Source organism: Dermacentor variabilis, chromosome 1, assembly GCF_050947875.1.
Source record: "Dermacentor variabilis isolate Ectoservices chromosome 1, ASM5094787v1, whole genome shotgun sequence".
Lineage (NCBI taxonomy): Eukaryota > Metazoa > Arthropoda > Arachnida > Ixodida > Ixodidae > Dermacentor > Dermacentor variabilis.
This window is the reverse complement of record NC_134568.1, coordinates 130,352,713-130,367,269: the sequence shown is the minus strand read 5'-3', so window position 1 is coordinate 130,367,269 and position 14,557 is coordinate 130,352,713. Positions and strand designations below refer to the sequence as shown.

Genomic DNA, 14,557 nt, shown 5'->3' with positions numbered 1-14,557 from the left:
GTGCCACCCCTGCTTTATATACCCACGCTTAGTGAGCGAACGCTAAGACGAAAACAACAGAGCCAGGAAAAATGGGACACGTAATCCGCTTTGCCGAAGTGGCGCTGCTTTCGTTATGAGAAGAAATCTACCGAACGAGAGAGACGCGTGAAAGGGAAGTTACGATATATTCCTAATCCGCGGCCTCCAGGACGCGAGAGCAGGAATGAAATAAACTGGGTGAAATAGCGTACGCCGAAAGAAAGTGGGTCCGACGCACTGCGGCAAAGCGCAACGTATTCCATCTCCTCGCCCCCTTGACTGCCTTGCCCACTTAGCGCCGGTGTACGCGGGAAGTGTATACTGTGACACGTATCGACGAGGCCGTATCGCTTTCAGTTCAAGGACTTCCTGGGCGTGTCTGCGATCAGCTACCTCTGGGCCTACGTGCTCTACTTGGCAGCCGAAGCGCCCGTGGCGAACCTCGAGAAGATGCTGCTCGGCCGACGGGCAGCCTCGGACGACGACCGCACCGCCGCGAGTGATGCACAAAAGAAAGCAGGCGTCACCTCGATCTGTGCCGCCACGTGCGAGCAACAGAGCAAGCTCTAATACAACTCTTTTTAAAACGCAACTGTGACTGTTTCACTGTCTTACTCGCTCGTGTCACACGAGCGCTGTCAGTGTGTGTTCACGTAGTCAAGGTGCATCGAAATCGACGGTCATCGAGCGCTTCTCCCCAGACAAAGGTCGTGCTGCATTGATGCATTGACTTTCGGCCGGTCGTGCTACAGATTCCCGAAATGCATAGCATGCGATGATCTCTACAGTCATCGTTTTGTGAAATATCTGAGTTGTAGAGAGCTCTAACGCGAATGTACGGTGCGCGTGGCGCCGTCGTGAAAGTAAATGGTTGTAGTTTCAGCTACTGCAGGGAACTTTCCGCACATGGAGCCATTGCAGACAAATAGCCTGCATGATAAATGTTGGCGGTACATTGTACTCGACAAACTTGCGGCCATTTACACGCAATGCATCGTGGCTCAAAGTGTAGCGGAGAGTTGGGAGGATGTCGGGATCCTTCCAACTTACCGCTAAAGTTGAAAGGGATATGCAAAACTGGGGGGGCTCACATCTATAGATAAATCAGGTAATTGGGAAATCTGCGGAATGCTACATACTTTTCTTTACATGGTCTTCGTGGACTACATTAAGACGTTAGCCAGGATATCAAGTCATAGATATATCGTCAAGGACATAATTAATGCACGGCCGAAAACGCAAAGAAATGTACGGTAATTAAGGAATTAACCCCATTTGAGCTTCCTACGTTCGTATTTGCCTCCTTTGAGCTTCTCCCAACTTGCAAGGTGTTTTTGAAGCATGTTTCTTTTGAAGTATTAGCGTAAAATGATGAAGCTCACATAATGCCAGAGGAGAGAATTTAATGTTGGTTTTACTTTATATTTGGCTATTGATCATGTGTATGCGCTAGTAGAGACTGTGTTTAATGATGGGAAGAAAGGGATTGATTGATTGAGACTTTAATATTGGAAATGTTCGCAACTTTCGTTGCCGGCACAACTTGGCATACTCGTTTACTGCTCTCACATTACAGGAATACCTCGAGCTCACCACCACCCAATATCGTCCCACCCACAACATCCCAATACGTGCGCATGCAGCGACATAGAACGACGTTGCGCTGTTTTATTTAGATATATGCATCGGGCCTGAAAACCTACAAATTTAAGTAGCTCGTGTGAAAGGGTTCGGTGTACGTAATTGCAATGGTAGGAAGGGCTTGCGCACATTTGTAAACACGCACAATGTTGTCAACGTTTGCGTATATGTTCCAATTTGAACATCGTGACAATCGAAGCATTTAAACTGGTCATCTTCGAGTTGCAGACAAGAGGGGAAAAAAATATGAGACCTCAAATTTTAGCAAGGCGAAACAACGTAGTTTAAAGGTGAAACGATTTATTGTTCCATGGTCTAAAAAAATAACAAACGTACAAGATTTCACATGAAAAGTTTTCTAAACAGTTTCGCGGTTTGTGGGACAATGTAAAACAATACAGGAAACCGCGTAGGCATCATATATATCAACAAAGACAAGGAAAGAAGTGAAGGCCATAAATAAAGAGAGTGCAATAGAGCCTGAGCAAAAGACTTGTCCCGTAGTCGCGAAGAACAGCAACAACAAAAAAGCACAATAAAAGGAAGAAAGAAAAAAAAGCAGCAAAGATAATGTTGCTTTACCCATCTGTCAGTGTGAACAATTATTTGCTTGCATAGTCTAGATGAAAGTGCTCGTGGCGTCGAGTGATGGGATCTTGTATAGGTGCATTGATAAGTATAGTCAAACCCCTGTCGCATGCCGTATGTAAACGATTATACGCTCTTTGTTACGAAGATGTATTCAACATCGTAAAAATGGCCGTGCAATGATGATGCTTTAATTAAAACTCTTGTTCCTTTTAGACACATTTCGAATTGAATAATGACTGATTAACACGCAGGTTAATCGTGGGTGTATACGCTTGACAACATGTGGCTCGCGAGCTTACAAACGGGCTTGAAGGCAGTGCCTTCATGCGTGAATAACGGTGTGTGTACAGGGTGTAAATGTGTAGATGTTTGTGAAGAAACAGTTTAACCTTTGCGGTCATTCACCTTGGCCACAGCCTGGACGCCTGAACAGGATGGTGTTTCTTTTTTTCTTTTTCACTTGTGTCGCTAGGGCAGAACAACTGTTTACAACACGTTACTCTTGAATCCTGCTACTTGGGGGCAAATCGCGATGCCCGACATCACGCAGAAGTGCAATTACGTCCCCAAGTGGGATAATTTGTGATAATAAAAATTATCCCTAATCGGCTGAATTATTATTACGGCTAGTCTTAGTATTGAACAGTAAGAAGTGTGAAATAATACTCTTATATGGAGCAGTTCTACTATTTTGATTTTCTTAGTTTGCATGATTCACATCGCACCCCCCTGTACTTCAAAAACACAAAACTTCACTCTGAAAGCATTTGGGGGCAACAAGCGACAGACAAGAGCAGTTTTCAGATTTGCATTGCACAACGGCATAAGTGTTGACAAGACAGGTCATCCCAAGCAAGGAATCGTTGACAAGAGACCATAGCCAGCCCTCCGTGACACAGCGCTGTGTCTGCTCCGAGGGAATCCTTTCAGGCTCACTTCAACCATAGCAAACGGTATCGTCGCCCGTCAACGACCATCAGGAAACGTCAACGTGTGCAAAGGTGGTCGCTCTGCACTTTCATGTATTACACGCAAGGAACCGTGCTGTATAATTTTGAGAACCATGTCCACGCGGTGGTGCTACAAATATAGGGACAGCTAGAGAGAACTGCTTTACTATGCGACGGCGACACGGTGCTATATTGCTTCGTGTCACCGTTGCTGTCATAGTGAGCGGGGCAGCTTCTCACGAAACTCTGGCGGCACAAAAGACGCGAAAAAGCTGTTGTACTTTTTTCTTCCTTTTGGTAATCCAAGCATGCAGTCTCTGCGTGCTCAGATTACCTGCTCGGGCAGTCGTGTATTGAACGCGCACACTGCATCTCAAGATCCACAGCTGAGCTCCCAGATCAGGAAGAAACTCAGGCGCACGGGCCCTTTTGTGATCCAAGGTCCTCTGTAAGCACATGCATACTGTCTCACTCGAAAGTCTTCAAGCCACTCCGCAAGTAAAATATGTGTAGCCGGGTCCTGTTGCAGAGCTCTTGTGGCATACCTGGCACACCGAAGCGGAGGAAATCAATAAGCACAGTCCCCGTCAAGCTCTGTTGCTTTCAGCATCGAAGTTCGTGGTCCTCCTAATTACAAGGATTTACAAGTACCCTCACGGCGCAGTGGCGTGCAAAATTTTGATTAATATTTTACCTATGACTTGGTTGCCTTCTTTAAAAATAATGCGAAGTGAATAGAAGTAGTGATAGCCGCTATAATGGTAACGAATACCTTAAACTTATTTTCATTTTACTATAGGCAAGGAAGGGTTTTGCAGAAAATGCATCGCATCACACAGGCACCACTCCCAATCATAAAGCTTGTCTATGACTGGTCGCTGTCGTGCTTTTGTGATGCATCGTTTTTCTGCAACAGCTCTGCGAAGGAAAACCCTAAACGAACGAGCAGCTGTCGCCAAATTTTGTAGTTTCCGAGAATGTTAAATCGCTGGTGTTCTCTCTGGAGTGAACCACGACAAAGAGTCTGTCACGCGCATGCAGTATGGTACGCACGGTACGCACCACCAGTACGCACGGTCACACCACCACCGGCCGACTGCATACCTTCCCGACACCAGCAGTGTTTCTTATTACACGAAGGGAGAGTGTAGTACAAGCTCCTTTGCGAGTTTAACAAGCTGGGTATACCCGCCGTTCAAGTACCATGACGCGGACAGCATAGCGTGGATGAAGGTCTGCCAGAAACGTGTACCTTGGCTGGGAAAATAAAGTGTTCTCGGAATGAGCTTCCTCGGAAGAAATCTAGTTCTGGCGCAGTAAAACTAAGCGGAAAGAAGGCACAGAAAGAGCGACATTTTTTCCCTTCTTCTGTCCGCTTAGTTTTGCTGCGCCAGAACCGCATTTCAAGCATGAACCAACTAGCTCAACATCACATTCTGCTTACCCGGAAAGTATTGATTCCACTGTAATAAATCTTACATTAGGGCTTGCATCTACAGGTAAAATAATAATTAAAAAGAAAATGAGACGTTCGATTGGAAGTGACAATAAGTAAGCGTTGGCCGTTGTCCTCTTTCTTCCAAATTTAGCCACCCCGCCGGCGTTAACGCCAACCTTTAATGTAAATGTACACCCTAGCCCAAGTAACTGCGCGTTCCACTCAATATAATTGACAATTCGACAACAAAATAGCTCTTACACTCTTTTTAGTGCGCACTGAGCCTTTGTGAACACGGAATATTGGTTATCGGGTGCACCTTTAAGCTCTCCTAGATCTCCGTAAAAGAAAGATGTTAGTCCACCCAGCATTCTGTTGGTGGCTACAGCACTACGGCGCCACTTTTCTTGCGCAAGAAACGCTGTGCAGGGACTCTCCACAATGATGTGACCAGGACAGGCTTGTTTTACTGATGGCTGTATACACAGCAATGAAACAAAACACTCGTGGGTTGGAGCGGTGAGGTGAAAAAAAGCAAAGGACAGGAATCCTGCTTTGCGTTTTTTCTTGCCGCGGACACGAAAAAGAAAAGAAATAAAAAAAAGAAACGCTACGCGGTTGTGCCCAAAAATTTTACCAGAGTCCTGTAAATGCATTGTTCTTTTCTCATAAAGTATTTTCGAACTATATTTAAAATAATTTTTATGGAGTGGCCTTGGGACATGGAAAACTGTATCTTCTAGTGGTGCTTGGTACGTGGCCATTCTAACTATTTGACCGGAGTACAAAATACCTTCTTCGCTCATTTTCAGGCAGAAAAACCGCAGAAAACAGAAATAGCGTAAGCATTGGGCATGTTTGAGCGACAATAACTTGCAGCGAACAATTCTTTAATACATTCGTCCCTCAAGACATCCTGCACATGTCATCGGGAACTGTTGACCTCGAACCCGTTCAAAACAAGTCCAGCTGAACCTCATAATCGTTTGTTGACTCTCGAAAACAAGGCACCAACGCGCCTGAAAGACACATCACACACACACACACAAAGAAAGAGAGACAGAGAGAGAGAGGCAATCTGGGAATGAACTATGACTTTCACGACTTCCGTCGCGGACCGTACGAGTGTTCGTGCTTAGCATCCGGCATGGGAGAAAGCACAGTGGTCGAGGAGCTCTACGTTCTTCCGCGTCGACGCAAACTTTTTGGCGCTCCAAGTGGCATTACCGTTTGGCACAGCCTTCCTGAGGCCCCACAGTACGCTGGAGGCCGTACGTCGAGATGATCCGTAGAACTGATCGTAGCAGGCAGCTCAACATTATTTCCTCCCTTTTGGCGCATAGAAATAAACGCAGTATGCGAGAGCACTTCAGACGAAAGCTATGCGTGCTCACTCCCACGGCATCACGTGGGGTCGCGGTACCATCCAGGGTCTTGTTCCCGATAACGGCTGATGATGCCACGACGGGGTTCAGATCAGCAAAGTAGTAGCACTGCCACTAAGGCAAACCCTGTTCTCTCTGCTTCACGTGTTCGCTGAGTATTCTGTTAACGTGACGCCAAAGTGGAGTTGGAGCCTCAGTTCTTTCTCTCTAGAGGCGGAAGACGTCAGTTTGAAAACAAACAACAACAACAAAAAACAAAGTTGGTTTCCCTTCCTGGCAGTGTCGCTGCTTTTGTTGATCTCGCACCTAAATGCCTCGTTTAAAGGGCTCATCAACTTATATTACGCCCTGCAGTTTCTCCTCCTCCTTTCTCCACGCCGATGCTTGTAACACAGCCGTACGTCCCTGGATTGGCCACGCGTTCGGAGCTCAGGACTAAGGCTCTTCAGGAATGGTGGCCGGGGTGTGGCTCGAGTCGTTGTTGGCCATGGGCGCAGCCGCCGATCCATTCGAGGTCGGCTCGGATGTGGTGGCGGCTGGAGGCGGAGACTCGGGTTGCGGCTGCTGCGGCCGCTTCTTGGAGCCTCCTCCCGGCTTGCGGATTTTGTGGAACTGGAAAATCATCCGTGTGACGCCGGCCACGGGCGCCTCGTACACCACGTGCAGGAGGTAGGCGAAGAAGTAGCTGATCACGGCCACGCCCAAAGAGTCTTTGACCTGCGCACACGGGGATCACGTCACTCGGTCGAAAGCCAAAAAGCAATTTTGGCAAGTCAGTCCCTGAATGTGTCTAAAACAAAAGTCTACTTTGTTACTGAAGCTTGCAATAACACACCAAATAGCTGGTTGACGGACCGCAAAGCAGCCTTTTTTGCTTGGCGCAGGATGATTACGCAACAGAAGTAGTTTCGAATATGGACACCTTGTGAACATAATTCCCTTTCCTTATTTTTCCCTCTGAGGAATACGAGTCAAAAAGGTTGCCTGAACCTAGTAGAAAAAGAAAACTGAGTAAGAAATACCGACCGCGCTGTTACCAGTACAAAGCGTGGTTATACAGCACTGTTCCTTGAGATAGCATTCAGGCTCAGCTGAATATGTCTAGTTAGATCGTTAGATACAACTTACCTGTAGAAATTCGTTGACTTGCAAGGTGTTTGTGCTGACTCCTTGCCTGGCGATGAAGACGACGTATTGTATTAAATACACGCCGAACGTCAGCCTTCCCAGGACCACGAAGGGATTCCAGGATAGGAATCTGGAGAGGATCCCTGCGAGTATTCAATCATTTAGTGTGTTGCTATGATTTATGTGCCATGTTTGTACGTTTCCTTAACGCAATCGTAATGAGCTGCTTTGGTGCGCAACCGCACACGTTGATACTAGCGCTGCGTGAAGCACAGCGTGAAGCTTGCCTGCAATTAGTCGAGGATTTATGAACAGCAGGGAAATGCTGTTTGCCTGCTGTTCATGAAGTGAAAAAACAGGAGGAGAAACACATGAGGAGGAAGAGATAGAACGAAGTCTAGGCACGGTGGAGGCAAAAAATTTGGTCCGGGAGCGCGGAGTTCCCCCCCAACCCCCTTCTTTTTTTGTCTTTTCATCTGTTTACAAACTTAGCGTCCTCACAGTAGGAAGTAAGGAACAGGGTGATCGGCTGGCGCAAGCGACAGCAGTTTGCTAGTGCTTGGCCCTTGAATATTATCGTTACAACGGGGCCTCAAATGAGCCCGGCATCGCTTTCAGCTGCTTCCGCTTCTCTCAACTGCGTCCCGGACGCACAAAGGATTCAGCGCCGGTTGCCTGCATTACCTCCTCTTCCGGTGGCGCATGCGTAGGCGATCCAGCACCAGGAGAGGCCCCACAGGTAGCGGTAGCTGCCGCCGTAGAAGGCCGCGTACAGCTGCTTCAGGTCGTCCGTCTCGCACCGGTTCCACGCGTACGGCACAAACACCAGGAACACATTCAGGCACAGCGCTAAGATCCACAGGAAGGCCTGCAGCACCTGAGGATACCAGTCGGAGGCGGCGGCTCGTTCAGAGACACGACGTTATATTTATACGAAGTGCGAGGCGGTCGCCGCAGACGCCCAGAAGCAGAGCTTCGGATTTTTGCGACATCGCTGTTGTCGTGCATTGAGCACACTTTATATGAAACGTAAAAGGGGTGCGTGGGAAGCTGCACGGACGCCGAATTAGTGGTACCGCGTGTGGAGTGAATGGCCGAGTTACATATTCGAGTAACACTAACACAGGTTAATTAGCCGGCATTGATGAGTTTATGTCACACGACACGAAATATATTTGAAGGAAACGGCTATTTGTTTAGGGGCAAACCGGTATCACTTTAGTTTATTTGAGATCTCGTATGCAGCGCGTTTATTATGCGACGCATGCAAATACCTACGAGTGTATTTTGCTTCAACGAGCATGAGCTAACACTCACACGATAATAATCCGCCCCTTACTATTTATCAGTTCGGAAATCCTGAGATATGGAATCAATTAAAGCTTTATTTTTTCCGAACGAGTTTATTTAGGCTCAAGAGAAGCCTACACAAAATTTACCTTGTTTATGCACGCTTTACTCCAAGTGGCAGCGCAGTAACCAGAGAGTATTCCCATAAAGTAGGTGGCCAAGTTCGAGTAAGGAAGCTCGTGGACAAATTCGGCAGTCTCCAGATTGCGGCTGTGGCACGAGGGTGAGGATCCGGGGCAGGAAAAAGCAAAAGAAAAGTGCGGGGTGAATGCAAGCTAACGTTCCTAGGCATAGTGGGCATCGGAACAATGAAACGAACATGCACAAACGAGTTATAAAAAACAGCTAGAAGCAACCCGGCTTTACCTGAAGTCATCGATTGTGAACGCGATAGATGGTTTCAGGTCTTTCATATACGTTACGAGACCAGCCGCCACAGATGCCAGAACGCTGAGCAGCAACGCCAAGGAGAAGCCGCATGCCGGGCTCCTGCAATCATTGCACAGACGTTATTGCAGTCACAACGCTTCCGTAGCATGCATAAAAGAGATGTGGGTCATCATAGCGCCTTTCATCAGGCCCCCATAAGAAATTTTTGTTATACGTTGAAAGTTGTAAAGCGCCCTCTATGGGAGCATTCTACTGCAAGAATTTTTGAAATCTTTTTTATTATTAGAGGAGGTAGGAGAAACTATAATTCCGCGCAGCCATTGTGCCTCGAGGCTAGCTTCACTGCCCACATAGACGCTCTCCCTTTGCCTAGGCTTGCGTCTGCAAGTGACATTCCTTTCCTCTCTTCTCCCATACCGGACCTGGGGAACCGTGTCACATTCTCCTTACTAACCCCTCGCCTTTTTTTTCAGCTTTTTTTTTTTTGCTTTCTTGCTTCCTCTCTATAGTTGAGTGGCGTACTCCCAGTGGTGGCTTTGCGAATTCTGTCTTTGAATATTTGTCGAAGTCCCGTGCCATAATCGGTGACGTTGCAGGTGACGTAGCATGTGCACTGTTTGCATTGACGCTGTCGAGCACCTCAAGTGCACACTGTAGATGAGCATGTGCACGACACATCCATCTGGGGGCCCACCTCCCCCGCTATAAATCGCGTACAGTTCTGTGGTCGTTAGCGCACTAGAACGACAAAGCTTAAATATGTGTTCTATTAATGAGAGAGAAATGATATGGGAAAGGCAGGGAGGCTGACCGGAAGGAAATATTCTGGTTTCCTACCCTACACTGGGGGAAAGTAAAAAAAAGAAGGGGGGGAGATAGAGGGAAATAATAGCAGTGAAAGAAAGCAAACGCACAAAATAGAAATAGAGGGTATAGGGAACGCCTGGGAGTGTCAGAGCCTTTCTAATAGGCCACTTGAAGGTAAAAATCTCAACACTGGCTTCTGGGGACGTATTCTAGGACGGTGACTTTCGGATATATCAGTTTCAGTGCGTGCTGATTGGCTGGTTGAACAAAACCTCTCCAATCATCCAAGCGCCATGTACTACTTTACCCGAAAGTGATAGTATCGCCAAAAGTGATCATCCGAGAATGCCACCCCTGGTGTGATGACCGTGTAGGCAGGTAATCCAAGATTGTCTGCACCAAAGCGGCCGGTCGTCGAGACGGGCCAACACGGTTGCGATCGGCTGCCTCTGTGCGCTACAGCAAGGCCAATGGCAAATAACGTGTTCGATAGCTTCTCCTCACTACCGCAGTAGCCACAAGCAGCACTATCTTCCCTTCCAATGCGGAAAGCAAACAATTTTGTGAAAGTGACGTCAAGCCACAGTTGGCAAAGTAAAGTACTGTTGTCTATGGTAGGGATCGTCGAGATGGAGGACGAAGACGAAAGAAGGGGTCCAAGCGATGCAGACGTCTGTGCTGGAAACTTGGTGTGCTCCATAAGGAGTGTGTGACACCATTCGCAAGCACGCGAAGCTCTTGACGGCAGGATGGGTTACTGCGCGCCCTCGTCATGAGAAGGTCGAGCAGCTTCATCGGCATGCTCGTCTCCCATCATGCCGCAGTGCCTTCGGAGCAACTGAAACGGGACGTGTTGTCGTTGTCATTACAGGGGATGATGATCTATCGAGTTTCTAGAACAACTCGCTCCTAGGGTCCCCGTCGTAAGGTGGAATGCAAGCAATGTAGAGCTGCATTGGAGTCACTGAAAATACTTCATTGTTGACGCCGGAATACCAAAAGCGCACGCTGAGTTGTCTTGGGTGCACGAGTCGCTCGCCTACACTTGTTTCTTGTCCGTGTCAGTCTTACCTTAGTCTTACCTTTTTATACGTATCTATATAATCATTTTTGTCTATTGTTGGGCCGCCTATAACTGTTATGTGAGCAAACGAGCACATGATAATATGATAAGGACGATTAATATCAACAACCAACAGTACCAGCAACTAGACATGCTAGGAAAGAATGAAACTTCCGAACAGTTGTTCCTTTGGGGTATATTGGTTTGCAACTTAATTACATGACATGCATCATGTGTGCATTATTTCCACTGACAGGGCAAATGGCGCTCTTGTTTTGACGGTGCAATTGCAAAGGCTAGCATAGTTTTCATATCATTGAAATGCACGTACCTCACAAATATGATGGACATTGGTACAGCGACGAGGAATATCTGCATGTCGCTGCTGATGTACCAGTACTGCTGCATACACTGCGCAAGGAGAGAGACAAAAAACTAGTGAACCTCTCTAATTAGACATGTACAAGAAGCAAAGACGGTAAAAAATTTTTACAGCTCACGGATGTCTGCACGTTCTTATCCTAGTGGTCGTCTCAAAACAACAGGAAAAGAAAACCTGATTATATATATATATATATATATATATATATATATATATATATATATATATATATATATATCATCGGCGGAGCCGTGTAGATATACCGTAGGAACAACAGACCTTTCGGAAACGCTTTTAGTTAAGGACTTCAGTTTAATTTTTAAACGCAGAGGTTCTCTAATGCGTACGAAGTTAAATTATTACATCGATTCACGCATACATGTTGATCGCAAGCGACCGCGCGTCCAGCAGCCATTACTGGAGAGCTTTTTTATTTGAGTCGATAATGGCAGTTGACATTGAGGAACCTTATCGCAAGTGACGAAAGAGAGAAAGGGAAAATGAATGAATTAATTCTGGTGTCTTACGTGCCAAAACCATGATTTGATTAGGAGGGACTCCGGATTTATTTTGGCCACCAAGGAATATTTAACATGCCCCCAATGCACGGGACACGTACGCTTTTGAATTTCGCTCTCATCAGAAAGGGAAAATGAAGAAATGAAAGTAGGCTAACCGCAGTATCATCCCGTTTTCTACTTCACACCTTCACACTTCACACCTTCACATGTGAGTTTGTACTACAGTGGAACTTATTTAATCACGCTAGCGGATTTCGAAGGCTTCGAGAACCACAGCCGCATTCGCGATGCAGTTCATACGCAGGGGCACTTCGAAAGAACAAGCGTCGGCCATTCGTTGACAGCGAACATGAGTAGGGAAGTGGACTGGCCAATGAGGAGCAGTTATTACGAAAGAAAAGCAGTGTGAATTAAGTCCTTGAAGTTCAAGATGCCGTCATACTTGGCTCCTTGGAACTACATATATAAAAAATAAGTCAGTGCGAGAAAGTGAAAGCTGTTCACTGAAAAACCGACGCCAATATTGAGCATCAGTCAATAAGATACAGAACATTCGGATGGAGGAAACAAAGAAAGTGTGGTCAACAATTGTACGTGAAAGATGAGAGGAAGAAAAATGAGAGCCAAATAGGGGCAACAGGGCGTCCCAGCTAAGTTTAGTCAGAACTTAAAATGTGCAGATGCCACGTAGCTGGACCGAACAAAGGTAATGGTGTTTGCCGTCGCCTGGAGATGCTCAAACTATGTTTTTTTTTCATTCCGCATAATTAGATAATTAGTCTTAATGAATTAATCAACTTCTCAAATATTATAGTTAGATGAAAAGCGTCAAGGAGAAAATTGCAGAGCGACATGAAAAACTCCCAATACAGATTTCTGAGGCTCGATACGTGCTACATTAGGTGTCTTTCCAAGCGTTAAGAAGCCCGCAAATAGAGGCAAAATTGCCGCGCGACGGGCCGCTCGAGGCACTTTGCGTGTATTCGCAGGCTTCTTTCACGCTCGGAAAAGCACTTTTATGCAGCACGTATGGAGCAACAGAAATCTGTATCGGGAGTTTTTCATGTCGCTCTGCAATTTTCTCCTTGACGCTTTTCAGCTACCTTTAATACTTGAGAAGTTGATTAATTAATTAGGACTAATTATCTAATTAAACGGAATGAAAAACATTGAGTGTCTCCAAGCGACGGCAAACAACATTACCTTGGTTCTGTCCAGCTATATACGTGGCATTTACATATTTTTAAAGCTCTGACTGAAGTTAGCTGGGACACCCTGTATAATCTGCTACTACACAGGTGCATAGAAGACATTTGCAGCAGGGAAAGAATAAAGGTGTTGCGGTGTCCTTGCAGCTGGTGGGCATCGACCAATCTTGACTGAAAGGTGTGATACAAGATTTATATGGGCCGTATTGTTTTGTCGCGGCGTTTGATCTTTTTTTCCTGAAAACGAGATCGCTTTACCCTTGCAAAGATACTCTATAAGAGGGAATATTGGAGGTTTATATGGCGTTGCTTCAAGAGAGGAGATAAAGTGGTACAGGGACTCGATAGCCAATGAGATATGAGGATTGCGACACCGTCCTTCACATCAAATTGCCCCTATAATCCGAGACAGTGAGCTTCAAGTCAGATCGCCATCACTTCCTCTGATAATTCCCTTTCATGTCAGGGTCGTCCCGTAGCAGCAGCCGCTTTTACTCAGGTGAAACCTTGGCGGAAGCCTTTTTTTTTCATCATGCACTTTTTTTATAGACAGTCTGTAAGAATAAGGCAAAGAATGAAGGCAGCAAAACCCCTTTTGTCAGTATTGCTGCCAAAGGTTTCTCGGCTGGTCACTGAATATATCGTCAGTAAAGAAATTCGTCAGGGCGTCCACTGCAGTGGTGACGTCGGTGTACCGGCCGCGGAAGTCTTTTACATCGAAGCTGTTTATGCGGACCTTGTGCCGTCGTTGTCAGAGTTCGCTAAAAAGGGCCCACGTGACCTAGCGGGAGAGGAAAAGAAGAGCCCGACAAAGGGAAAGGGGTTGGGTTGACCCCTTTCCCCCTGTGAGAATGCTATCTTATACGCGAATCTTATACGGTTGTCACAGCGGCGCATTTTCGGCGGTCAAGCCAGATCGGCATCGGATTTATTGACGATTGGTTCCACCCTGTCGCGAAAGAAACAAATGTTATGCTGGCGGTTGGCGGCCAACGAACAGTGCCTAGCGATTGGAACGCGATAATAGAAGCGCGTGACTACCGGCCCTTCTTGCGCCAGCAAGAAGTTCCGACAGGCACGTCAATCGTCAAACCAATCCAACTAATCGTCAAAACGATTGCAGCGCCCGCATCTCCAGTGGTGGGCCTTGCGCCCAATATACAGAGCTTTGGATTAGTGGTTCCGCACACTCCATCCCAGCTACAACTATGGGAAGGCCACGAGTAGTGCGTACTCCTGAGGAAGAAGCTGCCTACCGCGAGCGTCAGCGCAAAAAAGGTGCGGAGAAACTTGCACGCCATTAAAAGCATGGCAAAACACAGACAGAAATATCACGCACAACCACACACACACACTGAGAGAACTGTAAGAAAAAAAGGCCCTGCTATAGCATGGTCACCACGCGAAGCGCGCAAAAGCGAAAATGAGGTGAAGGAATAGTGAAACAAAAGATTTACAATATAGACTGCTTGCGAAGTTTGACTTGCATGGTGTAAAACTGGGTGTAACCACCACAGCTTCGCGGTTCGACCATCTTCACGGACGCACCGGTAGGGAGTTTGCAGAGCCTGTTTGATGCAGAAAGTTGAGCAGGATGGTAGCGATAAGTAGGGGTAATAAGCCGGGCTATTTGGCTTAGCTTAAAAGGACGCGTTTTTCCACCAATATCATTTATGCAGACA

At 46.6% G+C, this 14,557-nt stretch overlaps 2 protein-coding genes across 2 annotated transcripts in view; one reads left to right on the top strand and one right to left on the bottom strand.

Annotated features, from left to right (window-relative positions):
* Nucleotides 1-602, top strand: part of LOC142571992 (nose resistant to fluoxetine protein 6-like) — an 85,115-nt gene extending 84,513 nt beyond the window's left edge. Inside the window, exon 14 of the mRNA XM_075680766.1 lies at nucleotides 379-602. Within this exon, the coding sequence (XP_075536881.1) occupies nucleotides 379-591 (213 nt within the window). The 3' untranslated portion in view covers nucleotides 592-602. The remainder of the gene's footprint in view (nucleotides 1-378) is intronic.
* Nucleotides 603-3,638: 3,036 nt separating this feature from the next.
* Nucleotides 3,639-14,557, bottom strand: part of LOC142584663 (nose resistant to fluoxetine protein 6-like) — an 82,791-nt gene continuing 71,872 nt past the window's right edge. The window contains exons 9-14 of the mRNA XM_075694814.1: nucleotides 11,096-11,175; nucleotides 8,871-8,993; nucleotides 8,594-8,714; nucleotides 7,839-8,031; nucleotides 7,155-7,297; nucleotides 3,639-6,743 (exon numbers count right to left, since the gene is read on the bottom strand). Coding sequence (XP_075550929.1) covers nucleotides 6,462-6,743; nucleotides 7,155-7,297; nucleotides 7,839-8,031; nucleotides 8,594-8,714; nucleotides 8,871-8,993; nucleotides 11,096-11,175 — 942 coding nt within the window. The 3' untranslated portion in view covers nucleotides 3,639-6,461. The remainder of the gene's footprint in view (nucleotides 6,744-7,154; nucleotides 7,298-7,838; nucleotides 8,032-8,593; nucleotides 8,715-8,870; nucleotides 8,994-11,095; nucleotides 11,176-14,557) is intronic.